Raw genomic sequence first — 23,499 nt, 5'->3', positions numbered from 1 at the left:
AGAAAGAAAATCCAAGGTGTTTAAATATAAATAAGAGCAATTTTCACAGCCCCGCGGTGCTGGCCAGCCTCAAAGGCACCCGGTGGTTCCACGACCCATCCCAGGCACACGCTCCCCTGGGTGGGCGCCTGGCCAGGGCTCCCCTGTGGCTGGCGTGTGGAGACACGTGGGCCCTTCTCCACGTGCCCACGATGGCCACAGTAGGCTCCGAGGAGGCCCAGCCCCGGCCAGCCTGTGTGGACCTCACCAGTCTGCGGCACCCGGAGCTGCTGCCTGTGTCAGAGCCCGGCTGCCCATCACCCTGGCGCCCCTCCCTCCCAGCTGCCCAGCCTGGGATCCGTGCGCTGTCTGTCTCCTGAGTCAGGGAGTCTGGCCCACTCATAGCTCCTGTGGGGCCCGTGCAGCCAAGGCCCGGCAGCCACACTCACTCCCCGCCCCACAGTGGCCCCTGGGGCTGATGGCCAGGTGATCCCGGGGTCCCCAGGCTCTTCCGATTGGTTCAGGTGCCCTCTCCTTGGGTGGTGGGCCCACCTGGGTGCCTGGCAGGGCCATCAGGTGCCCTGACCCCCGGGCTGGAGAGAGGATGGGAAATGGGCTCCGAGGGCCTCGCAGGAGGGCTCTCAGGAGAGGCCCCCACCTTTGGCAGGGTTGATGGGTGGGGGGCCCTGTTCTTCCCCAGAGGCCTGGGCAACCTGGGTCCCTAAAGCACCGGTGGCCCAGACCCCTCTACAGGTCCTCCGAGGGGATGAGCATCCGCTTCTCCAGGCTCCGGCTCTTCCTGCCCCCGCCAGAGCTGCCGCCGGGGTGGGTGCCAGGCCTGGGCGCCTCCTGCGTGGCCTGCTGCGTGTAGTGCTGGTAGGCGGGGGAGAAGTTGTGGATGGCGTCCTGCACGATGTCCTGGGGGCTCACTGTCTCCCTGAGGCCACTGGAGATGCTCTGCATGGGTGCCGGGGGTGCTGGGGGAGGGCAGCGTATGAGCCCCACCATCCCCCACTGTGCTCCAGCCCCCACCGGACAAGCCCCCTCAGCCCCGCCTCCCAGGATGCCCAGGGCTGTGGCTCCTGCATGTCCAGGTCTGGCCTCGGCCAGCGGAGGGTGGCCCCAGACCCCTGGACCCCAGCCCAGCTTGCTCCACCCAGCACCAGGCCTGTTCCCGGCCAGACCCCTGCCAAGGACCACGTCCCCTAGAGTTTCCAAGGGGCTCCAAGCAGTGGAGTATACCTTTGGCTGGCCTGGGGTGGGCACCCTGGTATCTCTACAATGACTGATGAGAAGCCAGGCAGGCCACAGCCTGTCCCCACCCTAATGGGGGGCATGCCTGGCAGGGGACACCCATCCCCCATCACCATCGGGGTCCGGGCCCACCTGGACCCCACACAGCCCAGGTCCCTGTCTGGAGTCGGATGCCCTTTGGCCGTCTCCCTGCCCAGCGAGCTGGCATTCCTGGGCCTCGAGAGTGGCACAGACACAGACCCGGTGCCCAGGGCAGGGCTGTGCGCCCTGGCTGGAAGGCAGAGCGTACCTGGCGAGTTCTCCTTCTTCTCTGCGTACACCTGGCAGGGGAAGGCATAGCGCAGGGCCACGGAGGCGAACAGCATCTCCACGCAGATGATAAAGTTCTGGTAGCCAGCGGCCAGTGTACCGGCCCCCAGCCTGTTCCCACTGCTGGTCTCCACCTCTGGGATGACCCCGCACCGCTCCAGGACGGCCAGCAGCAGCCCTGCGGATGCCACGGCTGCTCAGCCCCAGCCTCGGATGGGGTCTGCAGAGCAGGAAGAGGCCCTGGACCCCGCAGCGGCTCCTCTGACAGGCGCCGTGACCCCGTCCGTGTGGTCTCGTCCCACCCTGGGAGACTGAGGTTCAGGGGTGCAGGGTGCCTCCAAAGTCGGGGGTCTCAGCACAACAGGTGCTCAGGAGCTCTCCCGGGCCTGCCCTGCCACTCCAGCCCCGAATCTTGGGCCCGTCCCCAGCTCCTCCCTGTCTGGTGGCCATCCTCCTCTGCCAAGGTGGGCTGTGAGTTCCCTGGCCTGGCCTGGGGCCCAGCAGGGACCGGGACTCAGGAAATGCCGGTGTGGCCTCTGTGCGACCTCTCTCCACTGACCGTGGGCCCAGACCTGCTGGCAGGACCTCCCCACTCCCCCTGTGCCCACAGGCTCTACCCTGGCTTCCAGCTGACCTGTGCTGCCACTGGGGAAACTGAAGCTCGGAGGAGCTGGGGAAGGGGGCGTGAGGTGACCCCAGGCTCTCTGGACTGCAGTCCCCGCCTTGGCAGCATCCCTGCCCCACCTGCCCCACACACCTTGCCAGAATGACAGGAAGATGACGGCTTTGATGGTGAGGAACTTGAGGACAGGTTGGAAGGGCCGCAGGAGCTCCCTGGTGGTGAAGTAGAAGAGGAACAGGGCGTAGAGGGCGAGGCTGACAGAGGCATTGTAGATGAGGGTCACATAGAGGTAGCCACTGCGGACACTGGGACAGACGGGAGCTGTGGTCAGGGCAGCCCCACGACCCCGCCACCCTCCCCACCCTAGAGCCGCCGCCGCCGCACCCTCGGCCTGGCTCCCACCCTGAGCTTGGGAGCATGGGCCCTGCAGGGATCCTGCCCCGATCTGATCCTCACTTCAGGGCCTGCAGGAGAGCGTAGGGAGCTGGGGGTGGCTGGGGGGCCTATGCAGGGGTAGGGCAGGGACACGCACCCATTCTCCCTACCAGCCCTGCTCCTCCTTGTCCCAGGATCCCATCCTCTGTGCAGGCAGCATCCAGGCTGCCTCTGCCAGAACGCTGCCTCCCAACCCTGTCCACCTGGCCACTGCCTGAAGGTCCTCTCTGTGGTGGACACACAGGTGTTGTTCCCGTGTGAGTGTGTGCACATATGTGTGTGTGCACAGATGTGTGCACATGGTTGGGGTGCATTGTGGTGTGTGTGCACACATTGCGTGCATGTGAGTGTATGTGTGTGTGGTTGTGTGTGCATGTGTGAACATGCGATGCACCTGTGTGATGCGTGTGCACAGGTGAAAGCACATGTGTCCGTGTGTGAGCATGTGTGTGGTGGTGGTGAGCATGCGTGTGGATCTTGGCAGGTGTCCTTCCTGTGCTGGGTGGCTGGCTATCTGCTCAGACAACAGGTCGGGGTGGACCTTGGCCCCGTTGGCCCAGGTGTCTTTAATACCAAGAGTGCTCAAGGCTGGGCGGGGGCTGGGGCCATCACTGCCTGGCCAGAAGCCCTGAGGTCCTCAGCACAGACGCTGGCACAGACGCCAGACTCACCCTGGCCATGTCCTGTTAGGGGAGGTCCAGGCCCCCAGCCTTGGCAGGCACTGAGGTCTTTGTGGAGAGGAAGTGGGTACCTGTCTTAGGCGGGGTCCCTAGCACAGCTGGACGCCAACCCCGCCTCGTTGGGCCCCATTGCCGGGCCCCGGCCCAGTGCCCACCTCATGCCAGGCACCCCCGAAGCTCCCGCCTTACTTGAGCCCAGCTGGACACCAAGCCCGCCTCGCTGGGCCCCACTCCCATGCCCCGGGAGACCCAGTGCCCACCTCATGCCAGGTGTCCCCGCAGCTCCCGCCTTACTTGAAGTCCCCGTCGTGGTATCTGCCAAATGCCTGGAGGATGATGGTGGTGACGGCCATGACAGGCTTCACCAGGCAGAACTGCAGCGTGGCCTGGGGGCGACGGCACCCAGTGGGCCTGGGGCCAGGTCCCCCAGGGGCCCAGGAATGGGGGTTGGGGCAGCCAGCAGTGAGCAGCCCCCCGACACTGGGCGGGGTGGCGCTGGGCTGGCCAGGTGGGAGGAGGGCGGGCAGGGCTGGGCGGACCCCCTCACCTGCTTGCAGAAGCGCAGGAACCCGATGGAGTAGGTCATGCCCCGGAGGCAGCAGGTGCCGTAGAAGCAGCTGGACCTGCAGGGACATCCCTGAGCCGGTGCAGGAGAATGCAGCCCCAGTGCCGCCCGGGCTCCCAGTCCCAGGTGTGTGGGGTGTGCGGGCTCTGGGGTGAGAGGCTTACTTGATGGGCTTTCCACGAATCTCAGCCATGATGGCACCCTCGCCTCCCAGGTACTGGAAACACAGGCTCAGGAAGCTGTAAATGACAAAGGCTGCAGGGAGCGCAGAGGGGGACCGGCCGTGAGTCCTGAGCTGCACCGGGACCCCGTGGCGCCCATCTCACCAGGACAGGAGGAGGCTCGGGAGGGGCTGGGTCTGGCAGGTCACACAGCAAGAGGCTCCTGATGGGCCCCCTCCCCAGCGGGGCAGCCTGAGAGGGTCAGGGTGCTCCTTCAGGGCCCTGCTTTCACCCCAGGCCAGGGCAGGTCCACCGAGCCCCTCGCACGGAGGCTGTGGGGTCATGTGTTCCAGGCCTGCCAGCGCCACTAACCCCGACTATCCTGGCAGCCCCTCCGACAGGGCCCGGGAGAGTGGGGTGCCCTGGGGGCTGGCCACGGAAGTGTGTCCGTGAGTGCAGGTCCCGAGGAGAATCTCCCTCCGCTCCCCCGACGGATGCCAGCCGGCGCCCACCTTCATAGCAGTCCCGCACGGAGTCAAAGTAGACGTAGTACTGGTGGTCTCCCAGGAGGAGGAGGCTAAGCCAGGAGTCGAAGGCATAGATGGGCACGATGAGGAGCAGGCGGATGATATAACGCTGTTCCTGTGGCACCGTGTAGGAGCGAAGGTGCAGGTAGATCTGGGCGCAGGAAGGTTCGGGTGAGAGCCGGGCCTGCCCGGTACCCCTGCACCAGTCCAGGTGAGCCGGGAAGGAGGTGGGGGTGGGCACAGGAGGGTTCGGGTGAGAGCCGGGCCTGCCCAGTACCCCTGCACCAGCCCAGGTGAGCCGGGAAGGAGGTGGGGATGGGCGCCGGCCACCAGGCACCTTCTATGTTTGCATTTTCTAGTTTTCTACAATGGGCATCCTTATTACAATTAGATAAAATAAATTATTTGCCTATTGTAATCAGATGCATACTTTTATACTTATTTACTATAAAAGTACATATAAGTATGAATGTATAAGTATACGTTAAATAAATATTTCTGATTACAACTAAAAATAATACACGTTTTAAGAATTTACTTTTTATGGCTAGGCATGGTGACTCACACCTGTAATCCCAGCAGTTTGGGAGGCCAAGGTGGGTGGATCATTTGAGGTCAGGAGTTCAAGACCAGCCGGGCCAACATGGTGAAATATAGTCTCTACTAAATATACAAAAATTAGCCAGGTGTGGCGTGTGCCTGTAATCCCAGCTACTCGAGAGGCTGAGGCAGGAGAATCGCTTGAGCCTGGGAGGTAGAGGTTTTGGTGAACCAAGATTGCGCCACTGCACTGCAGTCTGGGCAACAGAGCGAGACCCTGTCTCAAAAAAAAAAAAAAATTATTTTTTTGAGAAACATGGTCTCGCTCTGTTGCCCAGGCTGGAGTGCAGTGGCACAATCATGGCTCACTGCAGCCTTGAACTCCCGGGCTCTAGTGATCCTCCTACCTCAGCCTGCTGAGTAGCTGGGACTACAGGTGTGCACCACCTTGCCTGGCTAATTTTTGTATTTTTCGTACAGACAGGGTCTCACTGTGTTGTCCAGGCTGGTCTCAAAGTCGTAGGCTCAAGCGATCCTCCTGCCTCTGTCTCCCAAAGTGCTAGGACTACAGACGTGAGCCACTGCACCTGGCCTAAAATTTATTTTTTAAATTGGCAAATCACACTTGTATGCATTTACAGTGTGCAGTGCGATGTCTGATATGTGTGTTTGTGGGGAATGGCTGAGTCAAACCCATTAACATCTCCATTATCTCCCATACTTAGCATTTCTTTGCAGGGAGGACATGTAAAATGTACTCTTTTAGCAATTTTCAAGCATAGAATACATTGTTATTTATAACAGTCACCATGTTGTACAATAGATCTTTTTTTTTTCTTCTGAATAACTTCCTTGGGCATGACTGAGGGTCCTGTTTGTTCCTAGCCTGGGAAAGGGAACGCTCACTCATTCCTTCATACAGCAGGCGTTTCTGGAGCCCAGGTAAGTGTCCAACCCGGGGGACGGGGAGGGGACATGTCCTGGTCCTGGGCTGGGCAGACTCTCAGAAGGCAGGTTGGCTTTTGCTGTGGAGGCATCCAAAAGACGTGCACCCTTTGACTCCTAAGAATTTGTCCCTCCCTGGGGGCCGGGCATGGTGGCCCACGCCTGTAATCTTAGCACTTTGGGAGGCCGAGGCGGGCGGAGTGCCTGAGCTCAGGAGTTCGAGACCAGCCTGGCCAACAGGGCAAACCACGTCTCTACTAAAAAATACAAAAATTAGCCAGGTGTGGTGGTGGGCGCCTGTAGTCCCAGCTACTTGGGAGGCTGAGGCAGGAGAATGGTGTGAACCTGGGAGGCGGAGCTTGCAGTGAGCTGAGATCTAGTCACTGCACTCCAGCCTGGGTGACAGAGCGAGACTCCGTCTCAAAAAAAAAAAAAAAAAAGGAAAGCCTGGGAAAAAATATGGGTGATTATAATGTTTGCCTTTAAATCTTTCTAGATTTTCCCTGTTTTTATTTATTTATTTATTTTTCATTATTATTATTATTATTTTTTTTTTTTTTTTTTTTTTTGAGATGGAGTCTCGCTCTGCCGCCCAGGCTGGAGTGCAGTGGCCGGATCTCAGCTCACTGCAAGCTCCGCCTCCCGGGTTCACGCCATTCTCCTGCCTCAGCCTCCCGAGTAGCTGGGACTACAGGCGCCCGCCACGTCGCCCGGCTAGTTTTTTTTGTATTTTTAGTAGAGACGGGGTTTCACCATGTTAGCCAGGATGGTCTCGATCTCCTGACCTCGTGATCCGCCCGTCTCGGCCTCCCAAAGTGCTGGGATTACAGGCTTGAGCCACCGCGCCCGGCCTATTATTATTATTTTTTATTGAGACAGAGTCTCGCTCTGTTGCTCAGGCTGCAGTGCAGTGGCGCGATCTCAGCTCACTGCAACCTCTGCCTCCTGGGTTCAAGCGATTGTCCTGCCTCAGCCTCCCAAGTAACTGGGATTACAGGCATGCACCACCATGCCTGGCTAATTTTTGTATTTTTAGTAGAGACGGGGTTTCCCCATGTTGGCCAGGCTGGTCTCGAACTCCTGACCTCAGGTGACCTACCCGCCTTGGCCTCCCACAATGCTGGGGTTACAGGCGTAAGCCACCATGCCCGACCGATTTTCCATGTTTTCTGTGAGGACACAACAAAGGGTCCTCCTGTCTAAAGACCCTTTCAGACAGGGTCAGCCGAGCCTGGGAGCTGGGCGCATGGGGGCCCATGTGGAAGGCTTTCTGGAGGAGATGCATGAGTGGCGGCGGGCAAACAGAAGCGACGTGCACTTGGCTGCTTGGGGTGCAGCTCAGGGAGTTGGGGGAGGTTGGCGGCAGAAACGGACTCTTATCAGTCACACACTCCCCGCCGGTGCCTGGGAGGAACGGCATGACCACCATCAGGAGACCTCTCCCGGGGCTGGCGATGCCTGGCTGGGTGACCTTGACAAGCCACTGTCCTCTCCGGCCCTGGTCCTCCCATGTATAAAGCGAGGGGGATCCAGCCACTCTGTGTCCTGCCTGGGACTCCTCACTCAAGGGTGGCTCTGGAGGTGGTCTCAGGGGTGGGACAGGGCCTGAACTCCAGCCCAAGGGGTTTCCATGAGCCCTGTCTTGACCGCGAGGCCCCATGAAGCTGAAGCCACACTGTAGCTGCACACACACAGCCGGTTCCCAGGATTACAGCGCAAAGACGGCCTCCTCCAGGAAGCCCTCTCTGATGGCCTTACAGGAAGGGCCTGCCTCGGCACCACCTCTGCGGCTCTGCACCCTCCAGGCCCACACTCGTACACGTCTACCTTGGGTTCTGGTTATGTGGTCACAGCTCACTGCAGCCTTGAACTGGGCTCAAGCGATCCTCCCACCTCAGCCTCCCTAGTAGCTGGGACTACCGGTGCAGGCCCCTATGCCCAGCTAATAAGCAGCTAATCAGCTGTCATGGAGATGCTGCCTCGGAGGCCTGTGGCCATCAGTGTCCCTGCCTGCCAGTCTCCTGATAGCCCCCTGCCCTGGCTCACCTACAGATCCATTCCCTACACCAGTGCCCCGAGCACCCGGGGAGCAGCTCTGCTCTCAGCCCAGCCCTCCACAGCCTTCCTGGGCTCCCAGCACCCCCTGAAAGCTGCCTCCCCACACTGAGGTCAAGGGCTCTGGACAAACCCCTGCAGCTGTGTGACCCTCGCTGGCCTGTACACGCCTTCCCACCCCACCCCTGCACACACTGCCCTGGCCTCTCTGTGTATCCGAGGCTCTCAGGTGGGTCCCGTCCCTGACCCTCTGCCCTCTCTGCCCACCCCCTACCCTCGGGCACCTCTTCCTCCTTGCCCCTGCCTGGCCCTTCCTTGCCACAGCGCCTGGCCGCTTCTCTACCTGGGGGCTGTTCTATTCCCACCTGGGGACTGCTGCAGGTCGGGGGCTGTGTGTGGCTTAGGGCTTGAGGAAGTTGCTTCTCACCCATCTCCCACACAGGAGTTCCAGTGCCTCCAGCCAAGCTGTGACCTTTGCTCCCCAGCTCCCTACAGAGCAAAGTCCAACACCCTGCCAACCCCCCACCAGCCTTCTCCAGGATGCCACACCTCTGGAGGGAGAAGGTCCCTTCCCCTTTTCAACTATGTGAGCTTGGGAAAGACCTCTGGTCTTTCTGAGACTCAGTCTTCTTGTCTGTGAAATGGGACCACACTGCTGACCTCAGGAAGCCGGGTGAGGAGCCTGTGAAATAGCCGGGGATGCCTGGTGGGTGCTCTGCCCTCAGCCTGGCAGAGACCTCCCCATTTTCAGGCCCAGCTCCCACACGCCACGTCCTGGGGAAGCTCATCCCTTCCTCCGTGCCCTGGCCAATCCCATTTCTTTTTTTTTTTGAGACGGAGTCTTGCTCTGTCACCCAGGCTGGAGTGCAGTGGCCGGATCTCAGCTCACTGCAAGCTCCTCCTCTCGGGTTTATGCCATTCTCCTGCCTCAGCCTCCGGAGTAGTTGGGACTACAGGCGCCCGCCACCTCGCCCGGCTAGTTTTTTTTTTTTTTTTGTATTTTTTATTAGAGACGGGGTTTCACCGTGTTAGCCAGGATGGTCTCGATCTCCTGACCTCGTGATCCGCCCGTCTCGGCCTCCCAAAGTGCTGGGATTACAGGCTTGAGCCACCGCGCCCGGCCAGCCAATCCCATTTCTGACAGCATCTGTAGCAGCAGCACCCAGCGGGGCCGGGCTGAGCCACGGCCATGTCCCATGGAGACCCGGGTCCTGAAGAAGGCTTGGGGGCGGGAGGGCTTACCTGGTGGCAGGTGAGCACCAGGGCAGTCCACACGAAGATCCCCGAGACGCCTCGGGCCAGCGCGGAGGTGAGGAAGAGCCAGGGCGCCCCCTGGGAGCCGTTCCCCAGGTGGTCCATCTGCGGCCCGGCTGGCACGGCCGGCGGGGGGCTGGGCTGCGGCCAGGTCGCTGACACCAGGGGGACACCGGCTGTCTCCAGGATCCCTGAGACATTACTCATCTGCAGAGGGAGGAAGGACACACGCCGGGAGGAGTGGGGGCAAAGGTGCTGGCTCCCGGCAGCAGGAAGCAGCCGGGGAGGGAGGAGACAGTGAGAGGCTGAGCCACCCACCAGGCCGCGCCCCCCACAGGGACACCAGCGCCAGGCCCGGCTCCCTCCCTGCTCCGAGCTCAGCCACCCAGGCTCTCCCCATCAGCCACCTGTGACCTGAGGGCCCCACCTCGATTCCCCCTTGTAAAACCAGCTTCCACCTCCAAGTCTCAGGTTTGCAGGGAGCCTGCTGCTTAGGAGACAAAGACTGTCTTCCAGTGGGGTGGAAGAGGGGAACCCCTGCCGCCCTGCCTGCCCGGGAGGTCTGGGGAGCAGGCGCAGACCAGCACTGCCTGCCCCGGCAGAAGGTATACAACCACCCGCATGGGAGGAGCGGCCCTCACTGGCTCCCCGGGACCTGCCCGCCTGGGAGCCTGGCTGTGCTGGGGTTCTGGGCAGCCCCAGGCGCCTGTTCTTCCGTCTCCTACAAACCTGCTGGGGCCCTGAGTTCACCCTCTCCCACACTCACAGCCCAGTCCAGGCTCCTCCTCTCCCTCTGGTCTGCGGTCACAGTGCCCGGCTCTACCTTTGCTGGCAGGAAGCACCTGGCCCAGTCTGGGGAGGCCCGGCCTCCAGGGAAGCCTAGCTGGTCATTCTCATGGCCACGTGGCCCCCACTGGTGGCCCCACTGTGGGTGGGGCAAGGCCGGGATCTGAAGGGCTGTGCCAGGCTGGGGCGGGGCGGCCAGTGCCTCATGTCCCCAGTGGCCCGCCTGGGCCCCAGGCTGCAGGCCTGTCCCCTCCTGTCCCCTCCCACGGCTGACACTCTATCCTCCTGTCTGTTTGCTGGGTGGCAGCTGGCTCCCAGGAACCTGCTGACCGCCTGGCGCCCTCACCTGCCTGTGCCAGACGGCCAGGCAGTTGCCACCCGGTGGGGACAGGTGGGAGAGGTCTGCGGCAGGCCAAGGAGGGCCAGGCTGCAGGAGGAGGAGTGGAGAGCTAATGGTACAGGGTTTCTCTTGGAGGGTGATGGGGTCCCAAAATGAGGTAGAGGCGGCAGCGCACAGCACTGCGGATGGACTTACTGACACCAAATTGTTCACTTAAACCTGGGTAAATTGATGCTATGTGAACTTCATCTGAATTAAAAAAATAAATCCATGCCCCAAGAGGTGTGTTGAAAACATTCAAGTTTTCTGGACTGGGCGCGGTACCTCACGCCTGTCATCCGAACACTTTGGCAGGCCAAGGAGGGCGGATCACTTGAGGTCAGGAGTTCGAGACCAGCCTGGCCAACATGGTGAAACCCTGTCTCTACCAAATATACAAAAATTAGCCAGGTGTGGTGGCACGCACCTGTAGTTCCAGCTACTCAAGAGTCTGAGGCAGGAGAATCGCTTGAACTCAGGAGGCGGAGGCTGCAGTCAGCTGAGCTCATACCACTGCACTCCAGCCCGGGGACAGAGGGAGACTCTGTCTCAAAAAAAAGAAAGGAAATATTTCTAGTCTTTGTGTGTCAAGGCAGGATGCGAGGAGTGACAGCACAGTCCCCGGACCCTTCGGGGTCTGGCAAGGGGTTGGGGGTCCTGAGGGTCCCTGTCACCCCCATGCAGAGGCCCCTGTGGAAAAAAACCTCACCCACCCCCGCTCCTGGGAGAGGGATGTGGGCCCTCAGTCCACCTCTTGTTCTGTTCTGGTTACGCTTGGGCTCATGCCACCAGGGCCACCATTACCAAGTCCTGCTCCGTGCCCGCAACAGATCCACATGCTCCTTGTCCTTCGTGTCTCCTACCCTCCCACAGTACTGGACAACAGGGCTCAAGGGGTTGAGCCTGGAATGACTGGAGCCACTGTTCTCCTTTTATTTTTAATTTATTTCTTTTTTGAGACAGAGTCTCACTTGGTCGCCAGGCTGGAGTGCAGTGGCATGATCTCCGCTCACTGCAACCTCCGCCTCCCAGGTTCAAGTGATTCTCCTGCCTCAGCTTCCCGAGTAGCTGGGATTACAGGCGCCTGCCACCATACCTTGCTAATTTTTGTATTTTTAGTAGAGATGGGATTTTGCCATGTTGGCCAGGCTGGGCTTGAACTCCTGACCTCAGGTGATCTGCCCACCTCAGCCTCCCACAGTGCTGGGATTTTAGGCATGAGCCACCATGTCCGGCCTGTTCCCTTTAGAGATGGGAACGAGGGGCGCATCAACGTGTCCAGCATCCTCGAGGGGTCCGTGAAGCGCCCAGGCTGAGGCCCATCCGTCCCTGGAACACCCTGCCTGCTCTCCCCAACCCCTCCACTGACACTGTCCCTCCAGGGAGCCTTTCAGGTGGGGAGCAAGCTCAGGAAGTCGTGCCCAGCTCTCAGGCCCGCCGTGCCTGACCTCCCCATCAGTGCCCACCTGGGCCCGGGCCCAGGCCCAGAGCCACAGCGTGCACACCCTGGCTGGGCCTCCCAGAGCCTGCCTGCTCCCCAGGCCGGGACCTTCTGAACCAACCAACCCTGCTGTCCTGCAGCCTCAGGTGTCACCTCTGGAGAGACCATCCCCACTGTCCCATCACCCTCCTCACTACGTGTGCAACTTCCCGTCCACCTGTCTTGTGTTTGCTGCTGGTCCTCCCTCTGTGGGAGTTCCAGAACCTAGAGCCGTGCCCTGTCCATGCTCGGGGCACGGGGGTTGCGGTGGGGGGCTGTCCGGCTGAGGCGGTGGCCCTGTGGGCTAAGGTCTCCCCTTAGCCAGGCAGGGGTGCTGGAAGGCAGTCCCCAACTTCCGTCCAGCTGCGTTCCCACTGCAGCCACAGGTACACCCCCCGGCCTCCCACCCGCCCTGCAGAGCCCCAGGCGGACGCCTCAGCGCGTGCGGATGTCGCCCTCTGGCTGTAAGTGTTGGGATCACCGTCACGGACAACTATGAAGTCAGGATGGCTGGGGGCTTTGAAGGGTGAAGACTTTGGTGCCTGGGCGTGCGCAGAGCTGGAGGGACCGGGAAGTACTTTATCCAACTCGCTCATGCTACAGGTGGGGAAACTGAGGCCCTAGCCCCTGCTTGATTTGCTTCCAGCCCCAGGCCCCTCCCCAGGCTGATGGTGAGAATGGCTGTGCAGACAGCAGGAAACACTGTGGTTAGATGTCAGCAGGACCTCTCTGGCTGCAGCCACCAGAGCCAGGCTTCTGGGAGGGCTGGCTTTGGGGAGGCTCAGGGCTTGGGCCTGGGACACAGATCGAGGGACCTCCAAAGCTCTGCCTTCCGCCAGAGGCAGATCCTCTGTGGGAAAAGGTGGGGTTTTCTCACAAGGTCAGCTGGGCACCGGGCAGGGAGGCCTGCGGGTCTCCTTGGCCCACAGCTGTGCTGGCAGGGAGTGTGGGTGCAGGGTCTTTGGTGTCAGCCTGAGCTGGTTCATGGCTCCTGAGGGTCCCTGACCCTTAGAAGCCCCTTCAGTCGAGGCTGCCCCCTGCCCTGATGGTGGGGAGCAGGTCCAGCGTGGTTTCCTGGTCGTTCTCACAGCCGCCCTACCCTGGCATGTCATTGTTTAGCTGCTGCCTCTAGGAAGGCGTCCTGAGAGCCCAGACTCTGGCCCCGAAGCCAGGTGCTCTTGCACACTCAAGGAAATGACTTTGCCTTGGCTGTATCCCTTCTCCCCAGCACTGGGCCTCGCAGGCCTTTTATAAACCTGAAGCTCTGAAAAGAGAGGAGGCCTCTGCCATCTCCACCCACCCTTCCTTCTCCAGCTTTCTGACCACCTCACTCAGAGACATCCTCGGCCCTTGGCCCTTTGTCTTGCCTATGGCCTTGGCCAACTTGGCAGGCGCCTTTGCATCTCTGGGCCTCTGTTTTCTCATCTGTAAAGTGGGTTTACTGATCAAATCCTGGCCAAAGCAGGATTTGATCACCGCTGGCCTGCCTGCCCATCTTCTGGGTCACACTCCCCACCCCGCCTGCCTGTCCCCGCCCCTGCTGTCACTACCCTGGTCCTGGCCCTGGCCCCAACTTTGCTGTCCCCACCCGTGCTGTCCCCACCCCGGCTCTGTCTCCATCACCTGCTCCCTGTCTTCTGGGCCACAGTCCCCACCCGGCTGGCCTCTGTCCCCGTCCCTGCTGTCCCCACCCCGGCTCTGTCTCCATCACCTGCTCCCTGTCTTCTGGGCCACAGTCCCCACCCGGCTGGCCTCTGTCCCCGTCCCTGCTGTCCCCACCCCGGGTCTGTCTCCATCACCTGCTCCCTGTCTTCTGGGCCACAGTCCCCACCCGGCTGGCCTCTGTCCCCGTCCCTGCTGTCCCCACCCTGGCTCTGTCTCCATCACATCTGCCTCTTTTGTCCCCACATCCAGGCAGACCCAGGCACTACCAGGGTTTCTACCAAATCACTGCCCAAGGTGCCTGATCACTCAGCAAAGCAAACACTCAGGGTTCCTGGGTGTGAACTGCAGCCCCGCCGTTCCCCTGTGTGCACCCCTCAGCCTCCATGTCCCCACCTGGAAAATGGGAGCAGTAATGCCTGCCCTGCGAGGCTGCCGAGTGCACACAGTGAGACCCACAATGCGGGCACACTGTGCTGAACTGTGTGGCTTCCCTCTCTCCCCTACCCAGTGACCATCTGCCTGGACATGTGAGTCCTCCCATTCCTGAGCCCCTGGGATGGGTCCTGCCCTCACCCCCCTGGCTCTCAGCAGGTTCTGGCCCTGCCACTGTCTACGGGTGGCTCCAGGGTCTCCCCAGCAGGTTCCAAGGCTCTCTGAGCCCTGCACTGCAGCCCCCACCTCCCTCCCCTGCCCCCGCCCAGGCCTGGCCCATTCTGGGCACACTGAGGGACAGCCTGGGTGAGAAAGGGTCCCACGGAGCAGCCAGTCCCCTTCCTCCTCCCCAGGGAGGACACCGGCCCCAAGTCCCACAGGGAGTTTGCGGGGGGCCTGGCTGGAGCCTCTCTGCACCCCACGAATGCTGGTGGATCGGTTGGTTCTGACCCCCTTCCACTCCCTGTGGTTCTGAAATGCCACTGAAGTAACTCCTTGAAGAGAGTCACACAGCCCCGAAGGGGGACAAGTGGGGATGGGACCCCGAATCTGAGGCCTGGCGTCTCCCTTACCCTCACCTGTCTCCATCAGGGCCAGCCCTCCTGTGAGGGGCCTGCCTCGTGGGTATCTGGAGCCAGCACAGAGGCTGGATCACCATTCCCAAGCCTCATGGCAGCCCCCCAGGCAGGGACTTGCCGCAGCCCCCAGCAGGTAGAGGGCAGAGCCAGACCACGGCCTTGACCCTCAGCCTGCAGCTGATATGTGCCTGGGTCTGGAGGTGAAGGGTCAGGCCTGGCCAAGGCCTTCACATCCCCAAAGCAGAACCCGCACTCCCGTCCCACGGCCAGGTGGGCAGACCCCATGGCACTGCCCGGAGAACATGGTTCCCCAAGAGGAAGCGGGTCTTGGCTGAGGGCCCCTCACTCCTCCCGCCCTGGTTGGTCACCGCTGGCTTTAATGAAGGGGGGGACGCCCTGCGGGGAGGTGCCCTGTGGAGAGGTGCCCTGTGAGGAGGTGCCCTGCGGGGAGGTGCCCTGTGGGGAGGTGCCCTGTGAGGAGGTGCCCTGTGGGGAGGTGCCCTGTGAGGAGGTGCCCTGTGGAGAGGTGCCCTGCGGGAAGGTGCGGACCCCCTTCCCCTCCCTGTGGGGGTTGCAGGGCCTTTATGGAGAGCGGGCGGGGCTTCTGCTGCTGACTCTGTTCGGGTTTGAACACAGGTCCCTGCAGTGGTACAGGGCCTGGGACCGCCCCCCGCACACTTCGCCTTGCCCTGGGGTCTGGGGAGGGCTGGTCTCCACATGGTCCTCCCAGCCTCCAGCACAGGACCTCATGCCAGCGTGCGGCCTGTGTCTCGCCGGGGAGGCTCGTGGTGAAGGAAAGAAGGCGAGAAGAGCCGGACGTGCCAGCTCGGGCATCGTGGACCAAGGGTGCTGGTCTGGGGACGTCAGGGGCAGGGCCTGGTCCCCAGGGAGGGGCAGTCGGGAGGTTGACCACTCTGCCACCTGCTCACGGGGCTCTCTGGCTGATCAGGCCTCACCTGGCACTGGTGTCATGGCCTCTGCGCCCAGTCATAGGAGGCGGCAGGGCCGGCTGGGCCTGATTTTCCTGGTGGGGGCTGGACACTGACCAAGCCCATCGCAGGACAGACCTGTCTGCCCAGATCCAGGCGACAGGGCCCTCTGACCATTGTTCACTGTGTCCAGGTGTCTGGAGCTGTGGGGAGGCCGAGAAGCCGCCCAGCCAGTCCCACACCCTGGCCCTGGCACAGCCACCTCCTGCCCTCATGAGAAACCCGGTTGAGGTCCTAGGCACTGCTCCCCAGTTCTGGGCCGGCTGCTCTGCTGGTACCCACCCCCTTAACCCCTGCCTGCCCATCTCTTTGCAGACGCAGACAAGTACGGAGCACCCCCTGCCTGCCTCCTTCACTGTTGGGTGGAACTCGGGGCGCCTGGGAGCTGCCTCCTCAGGGCTGCTCAGTGTCCCAGGCTGAGCTGCACACCAGGGGGAAGAGGCGACCGGTGGGCACACATCTCCGACACCCGGCTTCCCAGGCCTGCCCCACCCAGTCCCATGGCCCTCCCCTGGGGTCCCTGGCCAGCAGTCCACCGACGCAGCAGCCCTGGGTGTGAGTGGGAGGTGACAGGGATGGGGCTCCACGTCCTCCCAGCTCTGCTTCTGGGATTCCCCCGGCTCCTGTCCCCAGGCATGGCCTCCTGGGAGCCAAGTGGGGCAGGCAGGCAGCGTGGCCTCCTGGTGATCCACACGCCCCCTCCTCACTGGGGCCGGGGAGCAGCCCCTACAGCCAGGAGGAGCAGGGGCCTGGCACTGGCTGTGTACGGCGTCTGTGACCTCAGGCAGAGCCTGTGCCGGCCTGTGCCTGTCTCCACCGGCACGAGCTATGCGGCAGGTCAGGGTGGCCGGGCCAGGGCCTCAGGTTGGCCTCCCTGTCATCTGCCCTCCCAGGGACACAGGCTGCTGCATGGGAGAGCCAGCCTGGCCAGGCCCTGGGACTCGGAGCTCCACTCTCAGCTGGCCTGGTGACCCGGCAGGCAGGTGCAGCATGGGGGGCCCTTCCCTCAGCTTCTGACTCTCAGCAATTCTGCTTTGCCTGAGCCCATCAGCCTCAGACCCCGGGGCGAGATCGTCCCAAGGATCTGCTCTCTTCCTCCCATAGGTCTCCTGTCCTGTCTTCTGGGGCCCAGCCCCTGCCTCCCTGCTCCTGTCTCTGGTCCCTCTGTTGCCCCCATCCCCAGAGTCACCCAGGGCCTGCCTGTACTTGCCTTCACCTGAGGGAGCTGCCAGCCCTGGGTGTGTACGGGTTGGGGGCACCCTTTCATCTGGAGCCAGGGTGGGGGTGCTGGTCTGGCCCGGACTTGCCAGGCTGGCCAGAGACCCTGTTTGGCTGGTGTCCAGGTGCTGTCCTGGGGCCCAGCCTCTGGGGTGGAGGTGGGGCATTGGGGAACTGTGATTCTCAGAATTTCAATACATTTTTCTTTTTTTTCCAGGAGCCCCCACCCCATTAAGTGCAGGGGCTCAGCCTGGACACCACACCCCTCTGGTGTGCACCACACACACACACACTCTCGCACTCCCACACCCACGCAGCTCACCTCCCTGCTGGCGCTCAGCCTGTCAGGCAGGTTGGCTGAAGGTCTCTAGGCCTAAGAGGGGCAGCCAAGGCAGGGTGGGCCTGAAGCTCGGCCTCTTGGCCTCTGCTGCCCCCTCCTCACAGCGGCGGGCTGCCTGGGTCTCTGAGAGATGATTACTCCCGAGCACTGGCCTCTCCCCAGACCCAGGAACTCCTCCCGGCCCCACCCCCACCCCACCCAGCCGGCCCTACCTGCCCGGCTACAGCTGGCACAGACCACACCCTCCACCTTCCCCCTGCCTGGATTCTGGGACCCATGCCTGTCCACGTGCCACCCCTGCCTTCTGCCGTCTCAGCGGGTGTGAGCCTGGACCGATCTCCTTGTCTGGTGGATTTCAGACGTGGGACCACGCGTGGGCTGGGGTCCCAATGCTCCTTCACGACGGACACAGCCCCTGCCTCCCCCTCCCTTCTTTGGGCCATCACCCCTGAAAAGTCCCATTCGGGAGCCTGAGGGTGTTGGGACATGGCTTGTCACCAAGCTCTGCCCCTGCCCACGCACGCCCGCTACCTGCGTGACTGGGACGCGAGATGCACGCTCCCATGAGCCTGGAAGCTCGGGTCTCTCACCCAGGTGGGGCAGGACGAGCCCCCATTTGATGGGGGAAGCTGAGTCAGGAGCTGCAGGCCCCTGGCTAGTGGGTGGGGCAGGGCTGGAGCTGCGGTTTGTTCTGCCTTCCTGGGCTGAACCTTGGATGGGGGGAGTCATGCATGGCCCTGGGCCTCGATCTTCCCACCTGCAAAGTGGCCTCCACGATGGTTCCCCTTCTGAGTGGTCGGGGTGAGGTCGGACGGGCAGAGCAGGTGCGTGTCCCAAGTCCTGTCTGCAAGTTCCAAGGAATTCTGCTTAGGAACAGCGCGGCTGGCTTCCTTTTTCTTGCAGGCCCTTCTCTCCCTCCCCCGCCTTTCCTTCCAGACCCCAGGCTTCCTCCAGTAACCCCTCCCGTCCTGTGTCCTAAATCCTGCCCAGCCAGGGGCAGCTGACCTCTTCCCTCCTCAGCCTGGCACCCACCTTGCCAGCGAGCAACTCCCAGCCCAGCTTCACATCTTCAGGTGCCAGGGCTTGCGGCTCCATGCAGCCTACTTCGGGGTGTTCTGGGGCCCAGGAGAGCAGTCCTCATCAGAACATCCCCAGGTGTGTGCTTCTTTCTTGCTTTTTTTTTTGGAGACAGGGTCTCGCTGTGTCACCCAGGCTGGAGTGCAGTGGTGTGATCTGGGTTCACTGCAACCTCCCGGGCTCAGGTCATCCTCCCACCTCGGCTTCCCTAAGTGTTGGGATGACAGGCATGGACCTTGCGCCCGGCCTTATTTCTGAAAATGATTCCGAATCCCCAGAGCTCCGGCGCCTCTGGTCTTCTCAGTTGTTTTGGAATTTACGCACCCTCTTGCTGCCTGAGCCGCCCTTCGCCACACACCAGATGGGTTTTGTTGTTTTTCTCGCTGTGATGCCAAACTATAAAACCAGCGTGGCAGGGTGCCTCTCTGTCATTTTCACATCATGCCGGTGTCTCTGGTTCATTCCCATCGGTCAGGCCCTCATTCCAGTCACTTACCGGGGTTCCTGTTCCAATTCCATTCCCAGGCGCTCAACAAGATAGCCGAGGCCGGCTCACTCCGCTGGTCCCCGTGTGCCACTGTCTCCCTCCGCGGGTCATTTGTCATCCATCCACGTGGGCCCAGGGCTCTGTCAACCCCCTGGAGAAGCCGCTTGAAACGACAGCCAAGAACAGGGCCCACACTGGCTCTTCTTGACCTCCAAGGCCCCCACGTCCGCTTAGGAAAAGGGTGGTGGGGAGATTCCTTCGCAGCTGAACAGACAACAGCGCTGGACGTCACACTGTGTGGGTGCAAGAGCATTGCTTTAAAGAGTGAACAGTGTCCACTGTCTTGGCCGCAGACGCTGCCACGGGCCCTGCGTTCATTACTCACAGCGTGCCGTGAGTTTCTGGGAGCTGCGATTACAGCTGGATCTCTGGGTGAATGCCACAGGTAGCTTGTCCTCCTAAAGCAGACGGCCCTGGCTGCGACCACGGCCGGCTCCACACAGCTCCTCGCTGGAGCAGGGGCCGCTCCTGAGTCATGAGGTTGGGAGCAGGCCCAGAAAGCAGAGGGCCAGGGCCCTTCCACAGCTGCTGCCATCTGACTTACAGCAGAGGAGCTAGCCGGATGGCGGAGGTGCTTAGCCTCGGTCTGCGTTGTTACCGGCTGCCAGGTGGCTGTGAAGGACCTCGGGAGGGCACGGGGGGGCCACTCTCAATGACACGCCCGTTTCACACCGCCTTTCAAGGCAGGTGGCTGCGGGGCCCTGCACATGACATGGTGCAGAACTGTGTGGACATCCCAGGAGCCTCCAGGCAACCTGCCCGCCCCACTAAGCCTTCGTTTGTCCATAGCCTACCTTTATTTTTTTTAATGAAATTAATTTTTTCCTTTTTTTTTTTTTTTGCGATGGAGTCTCGCTCTGTTGCCCAGGCTGGAGTGCAGTGGCCGGATCTCAGCTCACTGCAAGCTCCGCCTCTGGGGTTTATGCCATTCTCCTGCCTCAGCCTCCTGAGTAGCTGGGACTACAGGCACCCGCCACCTCACCCGGCTCGTTTTTTTTATTTTTTAGTAGAGATGGGATTTCACTGTGTTAGCCAGGATGGTCTCAAACTCCTGGGCTCAAGCAATCTGCCTGCCTCAGACTTCCAAAGTGCTGGGATTACAGGCTCCCGCCTCCACACCTGGCTTTTTGTATTTTTAGTAGAGATGGGGTTTCGTCATGTTGGCCAAGCTGGTCTTGAACTCCTGACCTCAGGTAATCTGCCTGTCTCAGCCTCCCAAAGTGTTTGGGATTACAGGCGTGAGCCACCGCGTCCAGTCTCCATGGCCTACCTTTGAAGGGCAGTCGTGAGGGCCCATTTAGACAGGACAGGCCTCCCAGGCTTGGCTCTCAGGAGCCAACGCTCTCCCGAAAACAGAGTGCCGCACCAGACCTGCAGCCATGGAGGCAAAGCCGACCTTGGCCTTGGCAAGAACCATTTCCCTGGCGCAGTGGCTCATGCCTGTAATCCCAGCACTTTGGGAGGCCGAGGCAGGCAGGTCACCTGAGGTCAGGAGTTCGAGACCAACCTGAACAACATGATGAAACCCCATGTCTACTAAAAATACGAAAATTAGCTGGGTGTGGTGGAGTAAGCCTGTAATCCCAGCTACTCAGGAAGCCGAGGCAGAAGACTCACTTGAGCCTAGGAGGCAGAGGTTGTAGTGAGCCGAGATCACGTCACGGCACTCCAGCCTGGGCGACAGAGAGAGACTCCACCTCAAAAAAAGGAAGCCATGAAGGAGAACCACGGGGACTCCTGATTGGGGGACAGGGGCTCCAGGGCACCCTGCAGGGCGATTCTAGCTGCCCTACTCTCCGGGGTGCGGCCTGCTTCTGTGTATGGAAAACATGGGGGGCCACTCACAGGGTGAGGATTGAAAGGGCAGCCCCGCTGGGAAGGGCAGTCCCCTGGCCAGTGAGCAGGGTCCACCGTTATCACTAAGGGACAGGTCAGGAAGCACAAGCCACTGAGCTGCATCCGGACTCACAGTGGAGCCCCGTCCACACCGTGTCCCCACTGGTCAAATGAGCAAAGCTGTGGCTCTTCAACAAAACTGTCTGGTGTTCACTGGTAGAGACAGGCGTGTATTTAGACAGGCATGTATGTGTTTAGATGGGGGTCTTGCTCTGTTGTCCAGGCTGGGCTCAAACTCCCAGGCTCAAGTCATCCTCCCCGTCTCAGCCTCCCGAGTAGCTGGGATTCCCGGCATGAGCCACCACACCCAGCAAAAACATCTGACTTTTAGACAAGCGTGAGTAATTATGGCTAATACCGAATGGCTAATACCGAATGGCCAGGCTTCTGCCCGGGTACCTGCTCTAAGATATTAATCTGCTGACGTCACGCCCCGGCCCCTGGTTCAAGGCTGACCCTTGGCGAGCCGCCCCTGACAGATCCCCTTCCTCTGGCGGAGATCCTGCAGCTGTCCCGTGCTACCCGCTGGGGCCTCGCTCCTGTGCGGACGGTCCTTCCCTTTTCCTTCCATTGACTCCTTCATGGCCCTTCAAATTGTGGGCTCAGATCCCCCAAGAGGAAGACACCAAATGGGATTCAACGGAGGACTTCATGATGGGCTGGCAGACCTTGATGCCCGCCTGCCCAAGGGAGGTTGGGTGGAAGCCCTGGGCCGGGACTCCTATCTGCCAGGGATGGGTTTGCCTCAGTATCCCCTGGTGTCCCCGCTGCACACAGACACTGGTGGGGGCAGCAGGCCCCTGCAAGGGGCCCTCAGGCATCAGCGCTTCCTCCAGGAAGTCTGGCAGGCCCCCACGTGGGACTCCCCTGCTCTCTTCTTCTCATGCTAAGGTTGCCTGACAGCCGACTGGGCTGTGAACCCGTGGGGCAGGGACAACGGCTGTGGGTGGCCCAGCAGGCACTGGGTGCTCAGCAGGTCCTCAGTTTGCTGAAGGAGTGAGCCCTGGAAGAGCCAGTTTCCTTCTGTCCCATCTTTAGCAAACTCACCTTCCAAACTCCTGAGAAATCAGACCAGCATCTGAAACGGCCCCTCCCATCACCTGTCCTTGAGGGTTTCTGGTATTGAGAAAACTGGCCAGGTGCGGTGGCTCATGCCTGGAATCCCAGCACTTTGGGAAGCTGAGGTGGGAGGATCGCTTGAGTTCAGGAGTTCAAGACCTGCCTGGGCAACATAGTGAGACTCCATCTCTACTAAAAATACAAAAATTAGGCGCTCCAGGCCCGAGGCAAGCACCTATAGCCCTGGCTACTCAGGTGGCTTGGCTGAGCACAGCAGGATCGCTTGAACCTGGGAGTCAAGGCTGCAGTGAGCCGAGATTGCACCACTGTGCTCCAGCCTGGGCGACAGAGTGAGACCCTATCTCAAGAAAATAAAGAAAAAGAAAATCGCAGGACTTCAGAAGCCATTAGAAATGACTAGGGGTGGCCAGGCGCAGTGGCTGAAGCCTGTAATCCCAGCACTTTGGGAGACCGAGGCGGGCAGATCACGAGGTCAGGAGATCAAGACCATCCTGGCTAACCCAGTGAAACTCCGTCTCTACTAAAAAATACAAAAAACTAGCCAGGTGACATGGCGGGCACCTGTAGTCCCAGCTACTCAGGAGGCTGAGTCAGAAGAATGGCGTGAACCCGGGAGGCGGAGCTTGCAGTGAGCTGAGATCTGGCCACTGCACTCCAGCCTGGGCGACAGAGCGAGACTCTGTCTCAAAAAAAAAAAAAAAAAAAAAAAAAAGAATGACTAGGGGTTAGGCTGGGTGCACTGGCTCACACCTATCACACCTATAATCCCAGCACTTTGGGAGACCGAGGTGGGCGGATCATTTGAGGCCAGGAGTTTAAGACCAGCCTGAACAATATGGTGAAACCCCGTCTCTACTAAAAAATACAAAAAATTAGCCAAACGTGGTGGTGCACGCCTGTAGTCCCAGCCACTCAGGAGGCTGAGTCTCTTTTGAACCTGGGAGGCAGAGGTTGCAGTGGGTTGAGATTGCACCACTGCACTCCAGCCTGGGTAACAGAACGAGACTGTCCCAAAAAAAGAGAAAAAAAAAAAAAGAAGAAAAAGGAAAGAAATAAGCAGGATGCAGGCCTGTGATCCCAGCACTTCGGGAGCCTGAGGTGGCAGGATCACCTGAGGCCAGGAGTTCTGAGATAAGCCTGGGCAACACAGTGAGACCAGTCTGTATTTAAAAAAAAAAGGGAATATTTCTTTCTAATTCCACAAACAGCCTATGCCCCTAAGGTGTTTCTTTACAGGTACCTAAGGCAGTAAAGCCCCAGTTCCCTGGAAGGGCCCACTGGGTGCTCACTCCACTCCAGAGCCTTCCTGGTTTCTGTTCTGGGATCCTGTCACCCAACCCAACTCTCCAGTTGCCGCTGTTTCTTGCAAGACTGTCAGAGTCACGCGGGTCAAAGCTCCGACTTCCAGCTTCAGAAATTCCAACTCGGGCATGATCAGTGAAGCTTCCCTCGCAGCGGCTGGAGGGAGAGCCAGGTGGGGCCCAGGCTGCCACTTGTCAGAGGTGTAAATGCCACCCTGAGGCCAACGTCGGCCAACACTGCTCCCCGCAAGACTAAGTCCTGCGCCCTCAGCACAGAAGGACCCCCACCTACCCCTACACGGAGGTCATGTTCAGCCACACCCCAGCTGCCTACCAGTGAACCCTGGCCACCCACCCCTCCGTGCCCTGCCCTGCCCTGCCATGCTCCTCCCTCCTAACCTCTGC

General features: G+C 60.7%; 1 protein-coding gene and 1 long non-coding RNA gene across 4 annotated transcripts; one reads left to right on the top strand and one right to left on the bottom strand.

The window, feature by feature from the left end:
- Nucleotides 1–4: 4 nt before the first annotated feature.
- On the bottom strand, nt 5–17,400 carry TMEM184A (transmembrane protein 184A). 3 transcript variants are annotated; one of them, XM_033194648.1, is made up of 9 exons: nt 17,176–17,400; nt 9,315–9,533; nt 4,518–4,729; nt 4,009–4,099; nt 3,827–3,902; nt 3,574–3,665; nt 2,300–2,469; nt 1,523–1,720; nt 5–956 (listed from the first exon to the last, which is right to left on the bottom strand). In XM_033194648.1, the coding sequence occupies exons 2-9, from the start codon at nt 9,524–9,526 to the stop codon at nt 727–729; spliced, it is 1,281 nt and encodes a 426-aa protein (XP_033050539.1). In that variant the 5' UTR covers nt 9,527–9,533; nt 17,176–17,400; the 3' UTR covers nt 5–726. The 3 variants fall into 3 exon arrangements, with proteins under 3 accessions (XP_033050539.1, XP_033050540.1, XP_033050541.1); XM_033194649.1 differs by having other exon boundaries at nt 4,518–4,683; nt 17,176–17,390; XM_033194650.1 differs by lacking the exon at nt 17,176–17,400 and adding an exon at nt 10,150–10,464 and having other exon boundaries at nt 4,518–4,683.
- Nucleotides 15,464–18,355, top strand: LOC117073590. The gene is made up of 4 exons (XR_004433282.1): nt 15,464–15,492; nt 15,951–15,960; nt 16,529–16,618; nt 18,267–18,355. It is a non-coding gene; the product is annotated as an uncharacterized LOC117073590 (long non-coding RNA).
- Nucleotides 18,356–23,499: the final 5,144 nt, after the last annotated feature.

Source organism: Trachypithecus francoisi, unplaced genomic scaffold (assembly GCF_009764315.1).
Source record: "Trachypithecus francoisi isolate TF-2019V2 unplaced genomic scaffold, Tfra_2.0 Lachesis_group4, whole genome shotgun sequence".
In the NCBI taxonomy this organism is placed as follows: Eukaryota; Metazoa; Chordata; class Mammalia; order Primates; family Cercopithecidae; genus Trachypithecus; species Trachypithecus francoisi.
This window is presented reverse-complemented; position numbering and strand designations above follow the sequence as displayed.